Genomic DNA, 26,590 nt, shown 5'->3' with positions numbered 1-26,590 from the left:
TTTGACAACATAGTCACCTAAAAAATCCATGCCTTCAAACCAAAAATTGAGTTACAAGAAATTGTATTTTTCCCCAAACTCCAAACTTCAAAGTTTTGAAAAAGTTTATGATTGGGGGACTGAATTCAGAGTTACTCTGACTGTGTGTGGCTTGTGGTCTATGAGCTAGTACACCTGAAAATGATCATCCCTAAATTGATGTACACAGGAGCAACAATAAGTTGACTTAGCAGGAAGAAGTCATGAAGTCATGAAGGTGAGAGGGTGAGGGGTAATGGGAAGAGTTTTAGTATAATTGCTTTGAGTTCTCTCCATTTAGTTTAATGTTAGCTGTAGTAAGAGATGTGGGCTGCGTTCCTGCCACCCAGCTCCCAGATGCCTGGCTAGCTTATGCTCCGAAATAACAACACACAAACTGTATTCTTTTAAACACTGTCTGGCCCATTTCTATTAATGTGTGTAGCACCGAGGTGTGCTTACTGGGAAGATTCTAGCCTATGTCCATCCTGAGTCAGAGCTTCATCTCGTCTGCCCCAGAGAGGAGAGCTATCGAGTCTGAGCTCACTTCCTCTTCCTCCCAGCATTCTGTTCTGCCTACTCCACCCACCTAAGGGATGGCCTATCAAAATAGGCCGAGGCAGTTTCTTTATTAGCAATGACTTTCCTCCATCAGTTAGCTTGCTGTATATTACTTTTATTTTGTTTGAATATGGTCCTTATATCTTCAAGACCTTTATCAGAAAGGGGTGTAGGATTTTGGCAAAGGCTTTTCAGCATCTAGTGACATGATCACAAGTTCTTTTTCTTTCAGCTTATTTACATGGTGGATTATATTGACAGATTTTCACATGTTGAACCATCCCTGCATCTGAGATGATGCCAACTTAATCATGGTAGGTGGTTTTTAATGTGTCCTTGGATTTGGTTTGCCAATATTATATTGAGCATTTTTGCATCAATGTTCACGAGGGTGATTGGTCTGTAATTCTCTTTCCTAGTTAAGTCTTTATGTGGTTTTGGTATCAGGGTAACTGTAGCTTCATATAAAGAGTTTGGAAATGTTCCTTTTGTTTCTATTGTGTGGAACACATTGAGGAGTATAAGTATTAGCTCTTCTTGGAAGTTCTGGTAGAATTCTGAGCTGCAATCATCTAGCCCTGGGTTTTTTGTTTGTTTGTTTTTTGGTTGGGAGACCTTTGATGATTGCTTCTATTACCTTAGAGGTTATAGGTCTATTTAAGTTGTTTATCTGGTCTTGATTTAGTTGTGGTATGTAGTAACTCACCAGGAAATTGTCTGTTTCTTTCAGATTATTCAATTTTGTAGAATATCGGTTTTCAAAGTATGACATAATGATTCTTTGCATTTCCTCAGTGTCTGTTGTTATTTCTTTTTTTTTTTATTTTGTTCATTTGGATATTCTCTCTCTGCCTTCTGGTTAGTTTGTATAAGGGCTTGCCTATCTTGTTGATTTTCTCAAAGAACCAAATCTTTGCTTCATTGATTCTTTGTATTGCTTTCTTTGTTTCTATTTTATTTATTTCAGTCCTCAATTTGATTATTTCCTGTCATCTACTCTGCTTGCATGAATCTGCTTCTTTTTGTTTTTTTAAACCTTTCAGTGTGCTGTTAAGTCACTAATGTGAGCTTTCTCCATTTTTTTATTATGTAGGCACTTAATGCAATGAACTTTCCTCTTAACATTGCTTTCATGGTATCCCAGAGATTTGGGTATGTTGTGCACTCTTTCTTGTTGAAATTTAGGAAGTCTTTAATTTCTTTCTTAATTTCTTCCTTGACACCAGGGTGATTCAGTTGAGCATTGTTTATTTTCCATGAGTTTGTAGGCTTTCTGCAATTAGTGTTGTTGAATCTGATGAGATACAGGGGGTTATTCCAATTTTTTTGTATCTGTTGATGTTTGCTTTATGACCATGTGTGTGGTCAGTTTAAAGGAAGGTTCCATAAGGTGCTGAAAAGAAGGTATATTCTTTTGTGTTTGAATGAAATGTTCCATAGATGTCTATTAAATCTGTTTCAGTCTAAATATTTATTCTCTCATTTCTCTGTAAAGTTGGTATCTGACAGACATGTCCATTGATGAGAGTGGGGTGTTGAAGTCTCCTACTATGAGTGTGTGGGATTTGATGTCCAATTTAGGCTTTAGTAATGCTTCTTTTACATATCTGGGTGCTTTTGTATTTAGGGCATAGATGTTTAGAATTGGATATTCATCTTGCTGAATTTTTCCTGTGAGGAGCATAAAGTGTTCTTCTCTATCATTTTGACTGATTTTAGTTTAAAGTCTATTTCTTAAGATACTAGCATAGCTACACCAACTTGTTTCTTAGGTCCATTTGACTGGAAAATCTTTTCCCAACTCTTTACTCTGAGGTAATGTCTGCCTTTGAGTTTGAGGTGTGTTTCTTATATGCAGCAGAAAGATGGATCCTGTTTAAAAATAAAATAGTGGAGTAGAGGGACGGCTCTTCTGTTAAAGGCTAGGCTCAAAATAAAATATTTATTTTTACTTTATGTCCATTGATGTTTTGGCTGCATGTGTATGTTTGTGTGAGAGGGTCAGAAGCCCTGGAACTGGAGTTACAGACCAGTGTGAGCTGCCATGTGGGCGCTAACCTGGATCCTCTGAAAGAGCTACCAGTATTCTTAACTGCTGAGCTATCTCTCCACCCCAACATTTTATTTTTGAACATCTAATTTTAGTACTTTTATTTTGTATATGTGCCTGTGTCTGTGTGTCCACATGAGTGCTGATGATTATGGGGCCCAAACGTATTGGATCCCGTTGGAGTTGGAGTTACAGTTGTTTGAATGTTATCCAGTGTGGGTGATAGGAACCAAACTCAGATCCTCTGCAAAAACAATGTATGCTCTTAATTGTGGTCCATCTCTCCATTCCCTTTCAGTATTTTAAATATAAAAAAATCATAAAAATGGTAAGTAACTCCCATATATACACATCTAGACTTAAAAATTCCATTTGTTATTTCTAATTATGATGTCTTTGGGAACTGTTGTAGAGTGTTTTTTATTGTGCAGGATATTCAAATGAAGAGAGTCACTTAAGAGATTAATTTTAGACTTCATCCTGATGAATTGTTCCTGTTATGAGTATCAAATGTTCCTCTCCATCTCTTCTGATTGATTTAAGTTTGAAGTCAACTTTGTTAGAAATTAGTATGGCCACACCTGCTTGTTTCTTAGGTCCATTTGCTTGATAAACCTTTTCCGATCCCTTTACTCTGAGTGGGTGCCTGTCTTTGTGGTTAAGGTGTGTTTCTTGTAAACAGCAGAATGTTGGATCCTGTTTTCATATCCAATCTCTTAGCCTGTGCCTTTTTATAGGTGAGTTGAGTCCATTGACATTAAGTGATATTAATGACCAGTGGTTGTTAACTCCGGTCACTTTTTTAGTCATAGAGTTTGTGTGTTTCCCTTCTTTGATTTGTGTTGGTGAAGGGTCTCTATATGTTTGAGTTATTGTGGTCATTGTTGGACTCCTTGGTTTGTGATTTTCCTTCTATTACTTTCTGTAAAGCTGGATTTGTGGCTATGTATTGTTTAAATTTGTTTTTATCCTGGAAAATTTTGTTTTCTCCATTTATAGTGAATGAAAGCTTGGCTGGGTATAGTAGTCTGGGCTAGCATCCATGGTCTTTAGTTTCTGCCATACATCTATCCAGGAACTTCAGGCTTTCATTGTTTCCATAGAGGAATCAGGTGTAAGTCTGATAGGTTTACCTTTATAAGTAACTTGGCCTTTTTCCTTTGCAGCTCTTAATATTCTTTCTTTATTCTGTATGTTTTGTGTTTTGATTATTATATGGCGAGGAGATTTTTTTTTTTTTTGGTCCAGTCTATTCGGTGTTCTGAATGCTTCTTGAACCTTCAAAGGAATATCTTTCTTTAGGTTGGGAAAGTTCTCTTCTATAATTTTATTAAATATATTTTCTAGACCGTGGAGCTGTGCTTCTTCTCCTTCTTCTATCCCAATTATTTTTAGGTGTGGTCTTCTTAATGTGTTCCAGATTTCCTGAATGTTTTGTGATGAGAATTTGTTGGTTTTGCTGTTTTCTTTGATCAGTGTGTTTATTTTCTCTATGGTATCTTCAGTGTCTGAAATTCTTTCTTCTATCTCTTGTAATCTGTTGGTAGTACTTGTCTCTGTAGTTCCTGTTCATTTACCCAGATTTTCCATCTCCATCCTTCCCTCGGTTTGTGTTTTCTTCATTACTTCCATTTCATTCTTCATGTCTTGAACCGCTTCCCTTACCTGTTTGATTGCTTTTTCTTGTTTCTCTTGGTTTTCTGGGGTATCTTTGAGCGATTTATTCATTTCCTCTACCTTTTTTGTTTGTGATCTCTAATTGTTTATGGCAGTTTTTCACCTCCTGTTTAAGGTCTTATATTACTTTCATATAATTCGCTTTTGAGTCGATTTCTTCTAATTCTTCTAGAGTAGGGTGTACAATTCTTCTTATTTCGGGATCCCTGGATTCTGGTGATGTCATGTTGCCTTTCAGGTTGTTGGAAGAATTCTTGCATTGGCGCCTTCCCATCTCTTCCTTCAAATGGAGCCAAGAGAGGCCTGGTGTCTTGGTTCAGTCTTTGCTGTGACTGATTCTCTGGGTATATCTCTTCAGTGTAGAAGCAGGAACCGTCCTGTCCAGATGGAACTCCTCAGCAGCTAAACATGGACGCCTGGTAGTCCAATGACCCGTTGACAAAAAGGAGAACTTGGGGGGCAGGACGCGGACGAGTAGAACACAGGACACCCTGCTGCAAAAGCTGAAGGTGCGCGTGCTCCCTTTCCGGGGTCCCTGAGGCCCGCCCGGTAGGCAGGCACTCACCGCTCTGGGTGGGCAGCCCCAGTGTAGGAGCAGAAAGCTGTTCCCGAGCAAAGGACCCAGCAGAAAACACAGGCTTGGGGGGGGTTCTGTGCAAGAAAGACAGCCCTGCAGAAGGAGCTGGGGGAGGGGGGTCTGTGCTCTCTTCCGGGACAGTTAGTCCTTCCAGTTAGTTCCTTGGGCAGCTGAGGATAGGGAACCTGAAATGACCCTATCCTATAGCAATACTGACGAATATCTTGCATATCACCATAGAACCATCATCTGGTGATGGACGGAGATAGAGACAGAGACCCACACTGGAGCACTGGACTGAGCTCCCAAGGTCCCAATGAGGGGCGGAAGGAGGGAGAAGATGAGCAAGGAAGTCAGGACCACGAGGGATGCACCCACCCACTGAGACAGTGGGGCTGATCTATTGGGAGCTCACCAAGGCCAGCTGGACTATGACTGAAAAAGCATGGGATAAAGCCGGACTCTATGAACATGGAGAGCAATGAGGGCTGATGAGAAGCCAAGGACAATGGCACGGGGTATTGATCCTACATCATGTTCTGGCTTTGTGGGAGCCTAGCCAGTTTGGATGTTCACCTTCCTAGACATGGACAGAGTAGGGAGGACCTTGGACTTTCCACAGGGCAGGGAACCCTAACTGCTCTTTGGACTGGAGAGGGAGGGGGAGAGGAGTGGGGGGACGGGAAGAGGGGTGGGAGTAGGGGGAGGGAAATGGGAGGCTGGGAGGAGGCTGAAACTTTTTTTTTCTCAATAAAAAAAAGAGATTAATTTTAAGTTCTTTGGCAGCAGGGAGGACAGTTTCTGTGAACTGAACCTTGGCTCCCTGTTCAGGAGCATATTTACCATTATACACAAAGGTTCTATTTGGAGTACAACAAGTTCTCATACCAAAGCCCCTTTGATCTATTTAAAATATTCTCTGTAAGAAATCATCACACCCCTACCCAGTCCTTATTGTGTACTGTTTGCAGTTCCCAATAAATCCAGGCCCCCGATATGCTGGGATAGTCTTGTGACTAAAGTAATGTCAACAACTCTAGAAAACATAAAAAAAATCACCTTTCTCTATTATAATTTTTTAAGGTCTAGACACCTTGAACAAACAACTAAAACATTTGGTCATTACCCTACATATAGTGAGAAACAACTTTTCATTCTCATGCTTATCTAATGCTTTCCCTAGATACAATGACTACCACATTTCCAATCCATCTCCCCCTTTTGTTTGAGCTTTTTAACAATGTTGAAGATTATGCAGTCACACAGTAAAGATAGACTTTTCTCTATCATGTTTTCTCACAATCTTATGTAGATAAATCAGAGTATATTTTTTACTAGTCATCTTTTTTATTATTTTTTTTATTTTTATTGAGAGCTACATTTTTCTCTGTTCCCCTCCTTGCCTCTCCCATCCCTTTAAACCCTCCCACAAGGTCCTCATGCACCAAATTTACTCAGGAGATCTTGTCATTTCCTACTTCCCATGTAGATTAGATCTATGTATTAATTCTCTGGCTTAGTGATTTGTGGGCTGGTTTTATTTGCTTTATGTTGAAAAACCACTTATGAGTGAGTATGTGTGATAATTGTCTTTCTGTGTCTGAGTTAACTCACTCAAAATGATGATTTCTAGCTCCATCCATTTGCCTGCAAAATTCAAGATGTTGTTGGTTTTTTTTCTGACATTGTGTAAATGTACCACATTTTCCTTATCCATTCTTTGGTCAAGGGGCATTTCGGGTGTTTCCAGGTTCTGGCAATGACAAACAATGCTCTTGTGAACATAGTTGAACACATGTCCTTGTGGTACAGTTGAGCATCCTTTGGATATATGCCCAAAAGTGGTATTACTGGGCCTTGAGGAAAGATTAAAGGCTTATACCGCCTTGACTGACCTGGTGGCTCTCTTGGTGCTGGTCTTGTTCACATGTCATCTTACTGTATATCCCCACAGATGAGTCCAAGCCCAGGGCAAGTGAAGACTCAATTTGGACAAACAGAAGAGGCTCGGGTTCTAGAGAGAACCACAAGATAAGACTATAGTACCGGAACATGGTATAGGCTGGGAAGAACCCCTGGAAAAGTCACTGTGGGCAGCAGACACCATAACCACTTGTTTCCTTGGGCTTCCTGTACAGTTGAATGCAAAGTGGATGTAATTTAGGTGAGGTGACTATAAGCTATAATGCCAGAACATGAGAGGTTGAGGAAGAGGACCACAAGTTTGAGAGCAGCCTTGACTACAGAGTGAGTCTTATGCTATTCTGGGTTATCATTCTGGCTTCCTTTCCATTATTATAATAAAGCAATCTGAACAAAAACAACTTTGGGAAGAAACAACTTTTATTTATGCTTATAGGCTACTGACCATCACTGAAGAAAGTCAGGGCAGGAACTCAAGCAGGAACTTCAGGAGAAGCCATAGAGGAATGTTGCTTGCTGGAGGGCTCAGACTCAAACTTAGTTTTCTCATACAGCACAGGATCATCTGTCTGGGGAATGATGCTCCCAAAACTGGTTGAACTCTATTACATTAATTAAAATGACAATCTCCCAAGACGTACCCATAGGCCAGTGTGACCTGGACAATATCTTTACTGAGAGTGCTTCCTCATTTGACTCTGGGCTGTGCCAAGTTGAAACTTATAAAGCTGTGGTAGCTTCAGTGTAATTGGCCCCCATAATCTCAAAGGGAAGGGTATCAGAAGATGTGGCCTTGTTGGAGTAGGTGGGATCTTGTTGGAGGAAGTCTGTCACTGTAGAGGTGGGATTTGAAGTCTCAAATATGCTCAAGCCACACTTACTAAGACAGATACTTTCTTGGTGTCTACAAATCGAAACGTAGAAATCTTAGCTCCGTTTCCAGCACTATGACAGCCTGAACACCACCATGTGGCACCATGATGATAAGGGACTAAATCTCTGAAAATGGAAGCCACCACACTTACATGATTTTCCTTTCTAAGCATTGCCATGCTCGTGAGGTCTCTGCACAGCAATAGAAACCCCAATTTAGACAGCAATGTTATTGCATAATTATGTTGTATTTAAAATGTGTGGAGGTGGTGATGTGGCTCAGTGGTAAAGACAATTGCTTCCAAACATAGAGACTTGATCTGTCCCTGGGGATCACATGCTCCTCAACATTGTCTTCTGACATCCACATGCACCATGGCATGACTCTCAAATAAGCAAGTAAATGCAGTTTAAAGAAAATATAACAAGTGATTGGAGTTTTCTGACTTCCTATGGTGGATTATTTCTATGTGCTAATTACCAAGAGAGCCCTTGTCCTAGTTAATAGTCTAGAGCTTTAACGTAAGAACTCAATTCATCCTGGACAAATGACCTTTTGGATACACTCATTTCCCCTGTCCCTTGCTGCCTTGATATTAGTTGAGTTCAAGCAGAGTAGGGAGGTAGAACAAATGTTTATTTTCGTTAGTGATTTTTTTTTTTTTTGGTTTTTTCGAGACAGGGTTTCTCTGTGGCTTTGGAGCCTGTCCTGGAACTAGCTCTTGTAGGCCAGGCTGGTCTCGAACTCACAGAGATCCGCCTGTCTCTGCCTCCCAAGTGCTGGGATTAAAGACATGCGCCACCACCGCCTGGCTCGTTAGTGATTTTTAAACTTTGCCTCCTGGAAACTCTGGCATGGCACGGTGGACTTGCGAAATGAAGCCAAACTTTGACAGCAAAAAGCCAACTGAGAGAGTTTCTGTTAAAATGATGGGTTGGTTTTGAAAGTTGCTGGTGGGAGAGGTCCAGAGAAAAAAGCTGGATATGCTAATGGTGAAAGTGTCAAATACTGCATTTGAGTTCAGCTTTTTGACATTGTGTGACAACATTGTCATCTACAAGAGTCATGCCTTCAAACCAAAAATTGAGTTATAAGAAATTGTATTATTTCTCAAACCCCAGACTTACAATGCCTCGAATAAGTTTATGAATTTGGGGGCTGAATTCAGTGTTACTCTTGGCTGTGTGTGGCTTGTGGGTTGTGAGTCGACACTTCTGACAGTGATCATCCCTAAACTGATGTACACATGAGCAACACTAAGTGAACCTAGTGTGATTAAGTCATGAAGTTGAGAGGGGATGGGTAATTGGAGGACTGGGAGGGAGGAGAGAGTAAGATGGAATTGATCTCAATTCAATACTCATGTATAAAATTCACAAGAAAATAGAAAAAGAATGTTTTCTTTATATTTTTAAAGGATACCTCAAAGTTGTTTTGATTTGCATTTCCCTGATCGCTAAGGAGGTTGAGCATGACCTTAAGTGTCTTTTGGCCATTTGAACTTCCTCTGCTGAGAATTCTCTGTTCAGTTCAGTGCCCCATTTTTTAATTGGGTTAATTAGCATTTTAAAGTCTAGTTTCCTGATTCTCTATATATTTTGGAGATCAGACCTTTGTCTGTTGCGGGTTTGGTGAAGATCTTCTCCCAGTCAGTAGGTTGCCTTTTTGTCTTGGTGACAGTGTCCTTTGCTTTACAGAAGCTTCTCAGTTTTAGTAGGTCCCATTTAATCAATGTTGCCCTTAATGTCTGTGCTGTTGGGGTTACACATAGGAAGCGATCTCCTGTGCCCATCTGCTGTAGGGTACTTCCCACTTTCTCTTCTATCAGGATACTTTGTTAGGTTGATGAGATATAACAGTTTAATTGTAAACACACATAGTTGTTCACTATTAGATTTATTTACAGAACTGCTGGGAAGACATAACTTTTTATTATTTAATGAATCATTAATAGTGTTTGAACGTGAGAGACACTGTGTGTGTGACTGTGTGTATTGAGTGAGCATATGTTCTGTGCACTGGGTGTGCCTGCATGCATGAGAATGTAGGCATGACTATGAGTGTGTGAGAATGTGGGTGTTTCTGTGTGTGTGTCTGTGTGTGTGTGTGTGTGTGTGTGTGTGTGTGTGTGTGTGTGTAAGAGTCAGAGGACCAGGAAGTCTACTATAAGATGGTGTCTCCTAGAAATGGTAGGAAGTAACACCCGTGAAATAACAAAATATTGTTATCTTAACAAGATCTGAACACTGGCGTCACTAATAGACATGCTAATACAAACAGGGGAATCTCACAAGACCTCACCCCTAGATGATGACCTATAGGCAATTAATAACTGCTGAGAGAGGGAGAATTAGTCTTCCCTAGGGATGGGTCTCTTAATTGATTGTCCGGTACAGAGTGGTCAGCCCTGAAACCATGCAAACAAGCCACATTAAATGGACTCAGCATGTTGTTTTTATATATTTATGCTTATATATGTGTAATCACAATAATTACAAAGAGATCATAATATTGACATGAAGTGAAGGAATGGGAGGAAAGAGAGTAAGGGTGATGATGCATTTTTTTCTTCAAAATTGCAAATAAAAAGATGGAGACTGTGAGCTTTGCAGCCGCATGATCTCTTGGATCCCTGTTGCATTAGAGATTAATTACTTAACCTGAGATGAATATTGATCATTTGGACATAGTTTGAGAAATAGATGCTATCAATTAATGTGGGCAAAGTACATAGAACAGTAAACTTTAGATATCATTGTCTGATGTAAGCTTTGTTGGCATAGGGTGCATATGTGGGCATGCACTTGTGGTTGAGTGATCTTCCACACTCTCTACTCCAGTTGATAAAATAATGTAATCTTTAGACCACAAAGCCACAATGGTTGGTGAATTCTGTAAAATCCTTCCTTCTTAGTGCTCCATCCTACAATCAGGAGCTCTTGGAGCCTGATTGAGTTGGAGGACTTGGGAGATCCTGAGTGATATATAGGACCAGAGTAATGAAAAAGAACTGGGTGTCAGTAACTTCTCCAGGAGGTATGAAGCCTTAGGCCCATTTCCAGCCATCTGCCCTGCTCACCACAGGACATGACCAGAGCACTTGGAATCCATGCCAACAGTCATCACTTGGTCAGTGTGTTGGACAGGTATATAACCCATGTACATGGATTTTCTCTACAGGGAAAATAACAGAGTACATGGTTTTGATGTTATTTTAATTTTTTATATTATTTGTTCTTTCTTTGTGTTTCTGACTGTGCCATGGCATGCAGGACGGGGAGGTCAGAAGACATCCTGCAGGAGTTGATTCTCTATTCCCACAGGGACAATCTCAGGTCATCAGGATTTGGCAGCAAGCACCTTTACCAGGTAAGCCGTCTCACCCACCCAAAGTTTTACCGATGCTGCCTCAACTTAGTGGATTTGGAATTTTTTTCCCCTGCTAAAGGGGATTAAATCTAGGACATCATGCATGCTACTCATATGCTCTACTGAGCTACATCCCCAGCAGCATTTGTTTGTTTACATCCACAGAATGAAATTATATAGAGAACATGTAGATAAAATAGTGCATGCTAAAATATACATGTAAATATATGTAAAAATACTGTATATACTGCATATAATAATATATATTTAAAAATCTGGAGTCTCTCTCTACTGATTTCCTTATTAAAGGACCATGTACTTTTTTTTTTCAACAGGACTGGGCTCATGGAGATCATTTGAAGAGGCAGAGGAGGGATCATATGAACAAGGGGGTCAGGAGCATGATGGGGAAAACCACAGATAAAGCTGAATTAAGCTAGTGGGAGCTCACAGACTATAGACTGACTGGGGGACCTGCACAGGACTGAACTAGGTACTCTGAATGTGGGTGACAGTTATGTGACTTGATATGTTAAGGGGGAGCTAGCAGTGGCACCAGGACCTGTGCCAAGTGCATGAACTGGCTTTTTGGAGCCCATTCCCTTTGGTGAGATACCTTGCTCAGCCTTGAAACGGGGGGAAGGGGGCTTGATCCTGTCAAATCCTAGTATGCCAGACTTTATTGACTCCCCAAGAAAAGCTTTGCCCCACCTGAAGAGAAGATAAATATGGGAAGGGGGGAGCTGGAAAGCAGGAGAAGTAGAAGTGGAGTAGGTATATAAAAATAAAATATAGGAATCCTCGGGGCACCCAAGCAGGCGGGAGTCTCTTTGTTTCTATGGCCTGCCTGCACCAAGCAGGGTAGGCGCTTTGTTTGCGACCTGCCCACCAGCACGGAGGCCTGATCTCTAGGCGCCAGGAGACCCAGCGTTGGGGTGAGTTTCTGACCCCGCGGCGCCAGCCCGGGAAGGGGAGTTCAGAGGTTCCTTGGCCCCCTATCCTTCTTGAGCTCTCGGCAGGGCCCCCACTCCCTGCATACCTCCTCTTTCTTCCTAGCCCACCCAGCTTCCATCCAGAACCCTCCCCACTTTGCCCCACCGCCCTCTTTCTGCACATAACATCACCCAGCCCAGCCTGTCTGGGCACTGGGTCTGAATCCTCGGGGCACCCAAGCAGGTGGGAGTTCCTTTGTTTCTTTGGCCTGCCTGCACCAAGCAGGGTAGGCGCTTTGTTTGCCACCTGGCCATCAGCACGGAGGCCTGATCTCTCGGAGCCAGGAGACCCAGACTTGGGGAGACCCAGCGTTGGGGAGAGACAACGTTGGGGAGATCCAGCATTGGGTAGGCAAGGAGACCTGATCCGGTAAAGAAGATCCATAAGGGAGCATTTGGAAGAAGAGATGGGTAGACGCCAAGGCAAGAATTCGCCCAACAAGCTGAAAAGCAACATGAAGCCACCAGAAACCAGCGACCTCACAACGGGAGGACATGAACACCTTAATCAAGAAGAAGTAGAAAAGGTTGACTTCATGAAAGTGATTGACGCTCTTAAACAGCATGTAAAAAATGCCCTTATAGAAATGGATGAGAAATATAACAGAAAGTTTGAAGAACTGAATAAATCAGTGAATGATACCCTAGAAAACCAAGGAAAAACAATCAAACAGATAATGGAAACGGTGCAAGACTTGAAAACTGAAATGAAGGAAAGAAGAAAACACAAACAGAGGGCCGGCTGGACATGGAAAATTTAAGTAAACAAACAGAGTCTACAGAAACAAGCATAACCAACAGAATACAAGAGATAGAAGAAAGAATCTCAGATTCTGAAGATACCATAGAGAAAATAAACACTCTGATCAAAGAAAACAGCAAGTCCAACAAACTCTCATCACAAAATATTCAGGAAATATGGGACACAATAAAAAGACCAAACCTAAGAATAATAGGAGTAGAAGAAGGAGAAGAAGTGCAGCTCAATGGTCCAGAAAATATATTTAATAAAATTATAGAAGAAAACTTTCCCAACCTAAAGAAAGATATACCTATGAAGGTTCAAGAAGCATACAGAACACCGAATAGGCTGGATCAAAAAAGAACATCCCCTCGCCATATAATTATCAAAACACAAAGCATTCAGAATAAGGAAAGAATATTAAGAGCTGCAAAGGAAAAAGGCCAAATTACTTATAAAGGTAAACCTATCAGACATACACCTGACTTCTCCATGGAAACCATGAAAGCCAGAAGGTCCTGGATAGATGTACTTCAGAAACTAAGAGACCATGGATGCAAGCCCAGATTACTATACCCAGCCAAGCTTTCGTTCACTATAAATGGAGAAAATAAAATTTTCCAGGATAAAAACAAATTTAAACAATACGCAGCCACAAATCCAGCCTTACAGAAAGTAATAGAAGGAAAATCACTAGCCAAGGAGTCCAACAATGACCACAATAACTCAGACATCTAGAGACCCTTCACCAACAAAAATCAAAGAAGGGAAACACACAAACTCTACGACTAAAAAAATGACCGGAGTTAACAACCACTGGTCATTAATATCACTTAATGTCAATGGGCTCAACTCACCTATTAAAAGGCACAGGCTAAGAGATTGGATACGAAAACAGGATCCAACATTCTGCTGTTTACAAGAAACACACCTCAACCACAAAGACAGGCACCTACTCAGAGTAAAGGGCTGGGAAAAGGCTTAACAAGCAAATGGACCTAAGAAACAAGCAGGTGTGGCCATACTAATCTCTAACAAAGTTGACTTCAAACTTAAATCAATCAGAAGAGATGGAGAGGGGCATTTTATACTCATAACAGGAACAGTTCAGCAGGATGAAGTCTCAATTCTGAACATCTATGCCCCTAATTTAAAAGCACCCACGTACATAAAAGAAACATTGCTAAAACTCAAGGCAGCCATCAAACCGCACACACTAATAGTAGGAGACTTCAACACTCCTCTCTCACCAATGGACAGGTCAATCAGACAGAAACCTAACAGAGAAATAAGAGAATTAATGGAGGTAATGAATCAAATGGACTTAACAGACATCTATAGAACATTCCACCCAAATAGGAAAGAATATACCTTCTTCTCTGCAGCTCATGGAACCTTCTCAAAAATCGACCACATAGTCGGTAACAAAGCAAACATCCACAGTTACAAAAAAATATTAGTAACCACCTGTGTCTTATCAGATCACCATGGATTAAAGTTAGAATTCAACAACAATGCTACCCCCAAAAAGCCTACAAACTCATGGAAACTGAACAGTCAACTATTGAACCATACCTGGATTAAGGAAGAAATTAAGAAAGAAATTAAAGTCTTCCTGGAATTCAATGAAAATAAAGAAACAACATACTTAAACTTATGGGACACTATGAAAGCAGTCCTAAGAAGAAAGTTCATAGCACTAAGTGCCCACTTAAAGAAAACAGAGAAAGCTCACATTGGAGACTTAACAGCCCAACTGAAAGCTCTAGAAAAAAAAGAAGCAGACTCACCTAGGAGGAGTAGAAGACTGGAAATAATCAAACTGAGGGCTGAAATCAACAAAATAGAAACACAGAAAACAATCCAAAGAATCAATGAAACAAAAAGCTGGTTCCTGGAGAAAATCAACAAGATTGACAAACCCCTATCCAAACTAATCAAACGGCAGAGAGAGAACACGCAAATTAATAAGATCAGAAATGAAAAGGGGGACATAACCACAGACACAGAGGAAATTCAGAGAATCATTAGATCTTACTACAAAAGCCTATATGCCACAAAACTGGAAAATGTAAAGGAAATGGACACTTTTTTAGATAAATACCATATACCAAAGTTAAACCAGGACCAGGTGAACAATCTAAATAGACCTGTTAGTCGCGAAGAATTAGAAGAGGTTATCAAAAACCTCCCTACCAAAAAAAGCCCAGGACCAGATGGTTTCAGTGCGGAATTCTACCAGAACTTCCAAGAAGACCTAATACCTATACTCCTTAATGTATTTCACAATATAGAAACAGAAGAGTCATTGCCAAATTCCTTTTATGAAGCTACAGTTACTCTGATACCAAAACCGCACAAAGACTCAACCAAGAAAGAAAATTATAGACCAATCTCACTCATGAACATCGATGCAAAAATCCTCAACAAAATACTGGCAAACCAAATCCAAGAACACATTAGGAAAATTATCCATTATGATCAAGTAGACTTCATCCCAGGGATGCAGGCTGGTTCAACATATGAAAATCTATCAGTGTAATCCAGCATATAAATAAACTGAAGGAAAAAAACCATATGATCATTTCATTAGATGCTGAAAAAGCATTTGACAAAATTCAACACCCCTTTATGATAAAAGTCTTGGAGAGATTAGGGATACAAGGGTCATACCTAAATATAATAAAAGCTATATACAGCAAGCCGACAGCTAACATTAAATTAAATGGAGAGAAACTTAAAGCCATCCCACTAAACTCAGGAACACGACAAGGCTGTCCACTCTCGCCATACCTCTTCAATATAGTACTTGAAGTTCTAGCAATAGCAATAAGACAACATAAGGGGATCAAAGGGATTCGAATTGGAAAGGAAGAAGTTAAACTTTCGTTATTTGCAGATGATATGATAGTGTACATAAGTGACCCCAAAAACTCCACCAAAGAACTTTTACAGCTGATAAACACCTTTAGTAATGTGGCAGGATACAAGATCAACTCCAAAAAATCAGTCGCCCTCTTATACACAAAGGATATGGAAGCAGAGAGGGAAATCAGAGAAGCTTCACCTTTCACAATAGCCACAAACAGCATAAAATATCTTGGGGTAACTCTAACCAAGGAAGTGAAAGATCTATTTGACAAGAACTTTAAGGCATTGAAGAAAGAAATTGAGGAGTATACCAGAAAATGGAAGGACCTTCCTTGCTCTTGGATTGGGAGGATCAACATAGTAAAAATGGCAATTCTACCAAAGGCAATTTATAGATTCAATGCAATCCCCATCAGGGTCCCATCAAAATTCTTCACAGATCTTGAGAGGACAATAATCAACTTTATATGGAAAAACAAAAAACCCAGGATAGCCAAAACAATCCTATACAATAAAGGATTGTCTGGAGGCATTACCATCCCTGACTTCAAACTCTATTACAGAGCTACAGTGATGAAAACAGTGTGGTACTGGCATAAAAACAGAGAAGTCAACCAATGGAATCGTATTGAAGACCCGGATTAAACCCACTTAAAAAACCTGAGAAGGCTTAAAAATAAGGGAGAGAGAGTTTAACACATATTTTTGCTATTTGTTGGTGGTGTGCTGTAGAGAGATTTCCTGATTCGGCAACAGTAGCAGAAAAAATGCTGTGTCATTTTAAAGCGCGACTTCCTGGGGCTGTGCTGCCTTTGCAATCTCTGTCTGGTTCCTGCGGGAGACAGAGCTTTTGAATAGAGCATTTGGAGTAAAGTGCTACGATTTGTTTGATGGCAACTACACTCGCTGTGTTCTCGGGTCTGCTCTGCTTGTTAGAGGCAAGCATGCGCTTTCATCTAAGAGAGGCTTCCTGACTCAGCTTTAGCTGCAAAGCCTGCAGCTCATTAAGAGGTCCTGCCACGAAACACTTAAAAGGTGTTGACAAAAAGCTGAACGCATGCTTTTCGGATTTCAGCCGTAGCAGGAAAAAAGCTGCGCCGTTTAAAAATGCCGGCTTTCTGGGCTGTCCTGCCAGGACAAACTCTGACTCTTTTACACAGGCGGTTTTTGCGGTTTGTAAGCACAGGCTGCTGAAGCTCGCTTGCTGGCTACAGCCTCAGCCATGAGGCTGGAAAGCTAAAAAATGGGCTGGATCCAGCCGGCAAAGCCACGCCTTTAATCCTACTGATATTGCTTGGTAAATTAAAGACTCGTGTGGTCAGAAAAAGAGAGATATAGAGTAAAGAGAGATTCAAAGACAAAGAAAATTTCTAAATGGTTTGAAGTGTGTTAAAAATATATGCAGACTAAAAGTTGAAGTTCTTAAAGTAAAAAACAAAAAAAGGAAGAGAGTTGTTGTGTGTGGTAGCACACACCTTTAATCCCAGTGCCTAGAAGGCAGAGACAAACAGATCTCTGTGAGTTCAAGGTGTAGTAGTGTACACCTTTAATCCCGAATGCCTGGGAGGCAGAGACAGGCGGATCTCGGAGAGTTCAAAGACAGCCTGGTCTACAGAGTTACTTCAGGTCAAAGATACAGAGAACCTGTCTCAAAAAGCAAAGAGTTAAAAGACCTAGACTGTAAAAGGCTAACCAACCCAATTATAAAATGGGGCATTGAGCTGAACAGAGAATTCTCAACAGAAGAACTTCAAATGGCCAAAAGACACTTAAGGTCATGCTCAACTTCCTTAGCGATCAGGGAAATGCAAATCAAGACAACTTTAAGATACCATCTTACACCTGTCAGAATGGCGAAAATCAAAAACACCAATGATAGCCTTTGCTGGAGAGGCTGTGGAGAAAGGGGTACACTCATCCATTGCTGGTGGGAATGCAAACTTGTGCAACCACTTTGGAAAGCAGTGTGGCGGTTTCTCAGGAAATTTGGGATCAACTTACCCCTGGACCCAGCAATACCACTCTTAGGAATATACCCAAGAGAGGCCTTATCATACAACAAAAGTATATGCTCTACTATGTTCATAGCAGCATTGTTTGTCATAGCCAGAACCTGGAAACAACCTAGATGCCCTTCAATGGAAGAATGGATGAAGAAAGTATGGAATATATACATATTAGAGTATTATTCAGCAGTAAGAAACAAGGACTTCTTGAATTTTGCATACAAATGGATGGAAATAGAAAACACTATCCTGAGTGAGGTAAGCCAGACCCAAAAAGAGGAACATGGGATGTACTAACTCATATTTGGTTTCTAGCCATAAACCAAGGACATTGAGCCTATAATTAGTGATCCTAGAGAAGCTAAATAAGGAGAACCCAAAGAAAAACATATAGGCATCCTCCTGAATATTAACCTTCAGCAAGCGATGAAAGGAGACAGAGACAGAGACCCACATTGGAGCACAGGACTGAATTCTCAAGGTCCAAATCAGGAGCAGAAGGAGAGAGAGCACGAGCAAGGAACTGAGGACCATGAGGGGTGCACCCACACACTGAGACAATGGGGATGTTCTACTGGGAACTCACCAAGACCAGCTGGCCTGGGTCTGGAAAAGCCTGGGATAAAACCGGACTCTCTGAACATAACGGACAATGAGGACTACTGAGAACTCAAGAACAATGGCACTGGGTTTCTGATCCTACTGCACGTACTGGCTTTGTGGGAGCCTAGGCAGTTTGGATGCTCAACTTACTAGACCTGGATGGAGGTGGGGGGTTCCTTGGACTTCTCACAGGACAGGGAACCCTGATTGCTTTTCGGGCTGAGGGGGGGGGGGGGACTTAATTAGGGGAGGGGGAAGGAAATGGGAAGTGGTGGCTGGGAAGAGACAGAAATCTTTAATAAATAAATAAATTAAAAAAAACAAAACAAAAGTATACAATGGAAGAAAGAAAGCATTTTTAACAAATGGTGCTGGCATAACTGGATGTCAACCTGTAGAAGAATGAAAATAGACCCATATCTATCACCATGCACAAAACTCAAGTCCAAATGGATTAAAGACCTCACTATCAGTCAGAACACAGTGAACCTGATAGAAGAGAAAGTGGGAAGTACCCTACAGGAGATGGGCACAGGAGATCGCTTCCTATGTGTAACCCCAACAGCACAGACTTTAAGGGCAACATTGAATAAATGGGACCTACTAAAACTGAGAAGCTTCTGTAAAGCAAAGGACACTGTCACCAAGACAAATAGGCAACCTACTGACTGGGAGAAGATCTTCACCAACCCCGCAACAGACAAAGGTCTGATCTCCAAAATATATAGAGAACTCAGGAAACAAGACTTTAAAATGCTAATTAACCCAATTAAAAAATGGGGCACTGAACTGAACAGAGAATTCTCAGCAGAGGAAGTTCAAATGGCCAAAAGACACTTAAGGTCATGCTCAACCTCCTTAGCAATCAGGGAAATGCAAATCAAAACAACTTTGAGATATCATCTTACACCTGTCAGAATGGCTAAAATCAAAAACTCCAATGATAGCCTTTGCTGGAGAGGCTGTATAGGAAGGGGAACACTCATCCATTGCTGGTGGGAATGCAATCTTGTGCAACCACTTTGGAAATCGGTGTTTCGGTTTCTCAGGAAATTCGGGATCAACTTACCCCTGGACCCAGCAATACCACTCCTGGGAATATACCCAAGAGATGCCCTATCACATGACAAGAGCATTTGTTCAACTATGTTCATAGCAGTATTATTTGTAATAGCCAGAACCTGGAAACAACCTAGATGCCCTTCAATGGAAGAATGGATGAAGAAAGTGTGGAATATCTACACATTAGAGTACTATGCTGCGTTAAAAAACAATGACTTCTCAAATTTCGCATGCAAATGGATGGAAATAGAAAACACTATCCTGAGTGAGGTATCCCAGACCCAAAAAGATGAACATGGGATGTACTCACTTATAATTGGTTTCTAGCCATAAACAAGGGTCACGGAGTCTACACTGGTGATCCCAAAGAAGCTAAGTAAGAAGGTGAACCAAAGGAAAAGCATATAGTTGTCCTCTTGGCTATGGGAAGTAGACAAAATTGCCGGGGAGAAAATTGAGATCTTGGGGGTGGGGTGGGATGGGGGTAAGGGGAGATGGGGAGAGAGGGGGGAGAGAGGGAAATGGGGGGAGCTTGGGGAAGGGGGAGGATTGGGATGAAGGAAGGTTGGATGGGGGAGCACGGAAGCACGGTTCTTAGTTAAGGGAGCCACCTTAGGGTTGGCAAGAGACTTGAACCTAGAGTGGCTCCCAGATACCCAAGCCGAGGTCCCCAGTTAGTTCCTTGGGCAGCTGAGGATGGGGAACCTGAAATGACCCTATCCTAGAGCAATACTGACGAATATCTTGCATATCATCATAGAAACTTCGTCTGGTGATGGATGGAGACAGAGACAGAGACCCACACTGGAGCACTGGACTGAGCTCCCAAGGTCCCGATGAGGAGCAGAAGGAGGGAGAACATGAGCAAAGAAGTCGGGACCACGAGGGGAGCACCCACCCACTGAGACAGTGGAGCTGATCTATTGGGAGCTCACCAAGGCCAGCTGAACTGTGACTGAAAAAGCATGGGATAAAACTGGACTCTCTGAGCATGGCGAACAATGAGGGCTGATGAGAAGCCAAGGACAATGGCACAGGGTTTTGAACCTACGTAATGTGCTGGCTTTGTGGGAGCCTAGCCAGTTTGGATGTTCACCTTCCTAGAAATGCACGGAGGGGGGAGGACCTACGACTTACCACAGGGCAGGGAAATCTGACTGCTCTTTGGGCTGGAGAGGGAGGGGGAGTGGAGTGGGGGGAGGGGGAGAAGGGTGGGAGGAGGGGGAGGGAAATGGGAGGCTGAGAGGAGGAGGAAATTTGTTTTTTTTTTCTCTTTTCTCAATAAAAAAAATGTTAAAAAAATAAAATAAAATATAATTTTTTAAATCAATAATCAACAAAAAACATGTAGATGCGATACTGTATATTAAAATATACAACTATTAAAAATGCTGTATATAATGTTGTATATTAAAAAACCTGGACTCTCTGTCTACTGATGTGAGACCCTCATACCTTATTCTTTTTTTTTTTCATGGCATTTCTTTATGACTCTTTTTTTTTTCTCATACCTTATTCTTAAAGGGTTAAGAAGGAATTTCCTACCAGAATGTTTTAAAATCAGAAAGTGCAGACTAACTTCATGTTCCCAGAAAGATAATGGCCTTGGAAGTTGGAAAGGACAAGGAAACCCAGCCACGGGCCTGATAAAGATGGCCTGACTCAGAGGCAGGGTGACTTGCTCTGAAAACAAAGAACAAACTGACTAAACAGGATAGGAGAGAAAGCAAAGCCCTTACACCCATGCCAACCCCCCACCACCACCCAGAAGGGCTGCTTGTGATTTTTGCCTTTAAAAAAGCAAACCCCAGCACTGGAGAGGCAGAGGCAGGTGAAGTTCGAGGCCAGCCTGGTCTACAAGAGCTAGTTCCAGGACAGGAACCAAAAGCTATGGAGAAACCCTGTCCCGAAAATAAAAAAAAAAAAAAAAAGGAAACCCCACAAAGAAACTCTTAACTCCTCTCTACCTCGCTGTGACTGGGTGTTGGAGACAGATTCTGAGATACCTTGCAAGAAAAACCCTGCTTTTTACAGTCTGGTCTTCTGTGGTTTGTGGTGGTCTCTCTGGGGGTCGTAATCTGGGCACAACATTGATATCCTTATTGGAGGGCTATGTACTTTTTTTAATACAGGACCTATCACTGTAGTCCAGGTTAGCCTCAGACTTGCTAAGTAGCCAAGAATGGTCTTGAACTTCTGATATTGCTGTCTCAACCTCTGGAGGGCAGGGATTAGAACCACCACACGACCATGTTCGGTGGTGTTGGTGATCCAGCCTAGGGCTTTCTGAGTACTAGGTAAGAACCCTCTCAACTGAGCTACATCCCCAACCCAGAGTCCTGCACTTATTTTTACTTAATAAATTTTGTTGTCTGACAACCTGTATATAATGAATTCTGGATAATTTTCTCCACTCTCACTTATTTCCCTCCCAAGCTGGTCAATCTTACTTCCTCCCTGCCAATCTCTTTCCCATATTCATGATTTCTTCTGTGTCCTACAGGCTTTAACTAGTGCCATCTGTGTGACCATGGGTTTAGAACTGTCCATTAGAGCCTGTGGACTCACCACTCACCAGAGGGCTAACACACAAATGCTACAATGCCTCTCTCTCACCCAGGACCTGTTAGGTGTCAACAGTATTATGGATTTGTTGCGGGACCAGTGGCAGGCCAACAAACAAAGGTGGCTGGTCCCCTGGACATCCCCAGTGGCTGGCTAGCCATGTGGGTGGCAGGTGGGCAAGGGGCAGACAGGCACACCATGCAGATGGGTTTCCTGCAAGCTGCTGGGGTCCCAAAAGCGGCCAGTCCCAAGCAGGGATGGCACTAGAGACCACGTGGCAGGTCTCCATGTGACTGCGGCAGTTGGGCTAGAGACACAGATAAACAAACCATACAGAGTAAAGTTAGACATTTATTAGGTGGATTATGGAGGAGAAGGAAAAAGGGGAGGAGAGAGAAAGAGAGAGAGAGAGAGAGAGAGAGAGAGAGAGAGAGAGAGAGAGGCTGCCTCTCCAAGAGAGGGGACAGGAAGAAGAGAAAGTGGGGCTCTGAGGTTGCAAGCTGGAAGGGAGTTGGCTTCGCTTGTCCCTTAAAGAGACAGAACAATCATTACAAACAGTTCAGATGGAAGTGGTAAAGTCTGTCTCATCTCATAATGACCACTAGCATGGAGCAGCAGGTAATGAATTTTGCTATATTGAAGGAGTCGAAGAATTTGGTTTTGTTGGTGGTTTTTGTTCCTCAAGACAGGGTCTCATGCCCCCCAGGCTGGTCTCAAACTCCTTATGTAGCTTTGAAATTCGTCTTTGAACTTGTGAACCCCCTGCCTCTACTCCCTCAGTTCTGGGATTACAGAAGTGTACCACCAATTACTTGGTGCTGGGGATGGAGTCAGGGCTTTGTGACTGCTGAGATGCCACTCTCCCAGCTGATTCTTATCATTACTCCTGGATTTTCCTTTTCTCAAACAAACAAACATCAGTGGTCTAAAATAAAAATAAAAATTTTAAGCAATGCATCAGCTTTAAGCAATTCATCAGAATATGAATACACACATATTCATACACTGCATGATATATCCATTCACAGAGTAATTTTCAATGTTTTAAATGTGGTTCTATGTGGTTATACAAGCTACACAGTCAGTGAGTTTTAGAACATTCTCATCACTCAAAAAAAGGGTCCCTTAACGTTTACTAGAAACTAATCAAAGACATTTTAACACGTAATTGGAAACTGCTCAACCCAGCACCTCTCCCAACTTAAGTTGACAGGTCTGAATGACCACTCTATTACATATTGGGTCACTGCTACTCAGAATATTCTCACAATCTAGTAAGGGTGCTTGCTGTACGGGAAGACCCTCAGTGCTGGGCTGGAGGGAAGGAGATGCATGTGAAGGAGACATACCTCAGGAGAAGAGGTTTTATTTCTTAGGGGCACAGGTGAGGGCAGATTCAAAGAGACTATTTTTTTTTGTAAGTTGAGTTCTGAAAAATAATGAAGTATCTTACAGGAAAGGAGAAAGACATTCTGTAAAGATCTGTACACAGATAGAACAATTTTGACTTTATTTCATGTGTTTTTGACATAAGCCATCCTTGGTGAAAGGGGATTTCATGTCAATAAATTTGCTCGAATTTTTGATTTAAAAAAAATAACCTTTGGTCTTCGAGAAATGACAACACTGTGTATTGACTATACACAGAATGTTAACTCACAGAAGATCAACATAGGCTGTGATGAACTTCATGATCTATCCAGGAGACCAAAGTCCCGGCCATGCACAACCCTGGACCGCATCTTCCCAGAGTATAAATACCCCAGGCTAGGCACACTTCAGCACCATTAGTGGAAGAGAAGCCTTGCAAAGGGTATCACACAGCTGGAGGGAGAACACAGAGGGCTCATTGCTGACACCAAGCAACGATGGACCTGACTTCAATTCTCTCCCTGGAAACCTGGGTCCTCCTGGTAATCAGCCTGGTCCTCCTATACCGGTGAGTAACCACCAAAGTTCCTCTCCCACCGTGTCCTTGGGTTGGGGCTGTATTCAGACCTGTATTCTGGTATTGAGTGCAAGGTCAAAAGTGACAAGGAAAGCAGGGTCTGGAGAGATGGCTCAGTGGTTAAGAGCACTGATTGTTCTTCTATTTGACCCAGGTTAGAATCCTGCTATCCACACGGCTCACATCATCTGTAACTACTGTCCCAGGGGATGTAATGCCTTCCACAGGCACAAGAATACAATTACAAAATGTGATAACAGAAGTTAAAATTAACTCTTGTAAAAAAAACTTTGATATTGCATGTTTTTATTTAATGGAAATAGAGGAAGCACGTGAGACAGGTGTGTGTGTGTGTGTGTGTGTGTGTGTGTGTGTGTCTGTATGTCTGTGTGTGTGTGTTTGTGTTACAAGAAAACTTTGAGGAGTCTTTTCTTTCCTATTATGGGGATCCTGTGGGTTAGACTAAGGTTGTCAAACTTGGAAGTCAATCCCTTTACCTGTGCAGTCATCTTGAAGGCCTGAGAAGAAATAATTGTGTTCATTTTGAATTTTTATTTTTGACAGAAATAGGTCTCAAACCAGAGCCTATATGTGCTAGTAAAGCACTCTACCACTGTACTAAAGCCCCAGTGACACTAACTATTAAAGTTCATGTTTATGTTATGCAGATCTGCTGGGCACACATACACACTTTCAACTCCCTCTTGCTGAGGTGAGGGGGGTTTCGGATTAGATTTACTCTTGGTATGACCTGAGTGACTTTCATGTTACACCTAGAGCCACCAGAACTCAGTAGGAGCGTATACAAACCATGGGCTGCCAAGCACACTGGACCCCTCACCTCTCACCTAAGCTCTGAGAACTGAGGGACAGCCATGTTGTTGGTATGTTTCATGATTTGGCTTTGGTCATGTTTATCTCCTCTTTGCTGCATGTGTTCACAAGACTTTCTGTTTCTCTCTATAGATACGGGACCCATAACCATGATGTTTTTAAGAAACAGGGAATTCCTGGACCCAAACCTCTGCCATTTTTAGGAACTCTGATGAATTACTACGAGGTAATTGTTGATTCCTGATGGACAAAAATGGTTTAGTTTTGTTAAATGCTCCTTGATAGGAAATGATAGTGTGATTTCAGGCCCTCATACAGTGTATTCTCATGATAGTAGAGAATATCAGTGATTTTTTTAGGGCTCTGTTGCCAACTTAAAACTACCAAATGTGTGTGTGTGTGTGTGTGTGTGTGTGTGTGTGTGTGTGTGTGTGTGCGCGCGTGCGCGCGCGCGCGCACACGCGTATGTGTTTATAGTGTGTATGCCTGTATTTACATGTGCATGAGTGCCCATCTGTGTGCAGGTCCCTATGCATGGATATACGTGTGCATGTAGAGGCCAGAGGTTGGTACTAGATGTCTTCTTGATTGTTCTTCACTTTATACTTTAAGGCAGGGTCTCTCACAAACCCAGTTCTCCCTGACTTGACTAGTTTAGCTAGTCAACTCTCTCCAGTGATCCCTTCTCTTGGCCTCCTGCAAGTGGGGATACTGGAGGACTTTAACCCTGATTTGTCATTTATGCAGATATTGGGGATTCAAACTCTGGCTTTCATGGTGTGCTCTTCCCACTGAACCATTTCCACAGTCCCCATTGTCAACTTCCCCCATGCTTATTAATTTTGGGGTGAGTGTGTATATAACATTGCATGAATTTGTAGGTCAAGGGACAATTTGTGGGAGTCAGTTTTCTCTTTCCACCATATGAGTCCTAGGGATGAATCTCAGGTTGTCAGTGTTGGTGGCTAGTGCCTTCTCATCGGAGCCATCTCACTGGCCCTGATGTCAGATTATTGAGCCTCAAGTTTGTCTTTGGTGAAATGCAAAGATCTCCAACCCATTTAATCTTGATATTCAGGAGCTCAGACTTTGTGAGCAGTAAAAGAAGTTTCTTTCTTACGCAGGGCAGGTTCCAGGAAGGCACTTCTGTATTTATTTGAAGAAAATCTCGAGGGGGTTTCCAGCTTCTAGGACATCAACTGTATGAACTAAATAAAATTCTCTTTGTATCCAACTCATGGGCATCATTTTCTCCTTCTGCTGAATATTTCTGAAGCATCAGGTTATCAGAGACATAAATACACACCTTTGGGGGACAATTTGTGTACTTGGGTTCTCGGTGTAATTATTGAACCCCTGAAACAACTTCTATAGCTCTAGTCTCACCATTTACTATTCACGACATGGTGGTGGTTCTTGAGTTTAGCGTATTTTGCTTTTGTCTCTTTTGTAAGAACTAGGGTCCAGGTTAGTGACTGTTTCTTTTAGAAAGAAGATTTTTTTTGTATATCCATGTGGGTTTATGCACATAAGTGCAGTACATACAGAGGCCAAAACAGGGCATAGGATTCCCTGGTGCCAGAGAAACAGATGGTTGTGAGGTGTTGGGTGTGAGTTCTGTGAACAGAACTTGTACCCTCGGGAAGAACAGCAAGTGCTCATAACTGCGACGTCACATCTCCAGCCCTAAAGACAGCTTTTCTGTACTGTTTCTGTTTTGTGGTGCTGAGAATGGGATCCAGGGATTTAGACATGCCAGCAAGTGATTTAACATGGACGTGGACCTACCTTCTCTTCCTTTAAAGGCAGCAGCCTGTGAAAGAGTGTGAGCAGCAAGTGTGTAACCTGAGACAGGTTGGTGGCTGTCAGTCACCTCACATACTGGACTACGCAATGTACTTTGTATTTTCATTTAAAG

General features: G+C 41.8%; 2 protein-coding genes across 2 annotated transcripts in view; both read left to right on the top strand.

Moving 5' to 3' along the window:
* LOC121464907 (cytochrome P450 3A11-like) overlaps positions 1 to 26,590 on the top strand; it is a 160,801-nt gene that overhangs the window by 100,586 nt on the left and 33,625 nt on the right. The gene's annotated exons all lie outside the window — the stretch shown is intronic.
* Positions 23,759 to 26,590, top strand: part of LOC121464910 (cytochrome P450 3A11-like) — a 36,678-nt gene continuing 33,846 nt past the window's right edge. Inside the window, exons 1-2 of the mRNA XM_041678015.1 lie at positions 23,759 to 23,829; positions 24,805 to 24,898. Of these exons, the coding sequence (XP_041533949.1) occupies positions 23,759 to 23,829; positions 24,805 to 24,898 (165 nt within the window). The remainder of the gene's footprint in view (positions 23,830 to 24,804; positions 24,899 to 26,590) is intronic.

This window comes from Microtus oregoni, unplaced genomic scaffold, assembly GCF_018167655.1.
Source record: "Microtus oregoni isolate MIOR12 unplaced genomic scaffold, Mior012 000029F_ref0000214, whole genome shotgun sequence".
Lineage (NCBI taxonomy): Eukaryota > Metazoa > Chordata > Mammalia > Rodentia > Cricetidae > Microtus > Microtus oregoni.
This window is presented reverse-complemented; position numbering and strand designations above follow the sequence as displayed.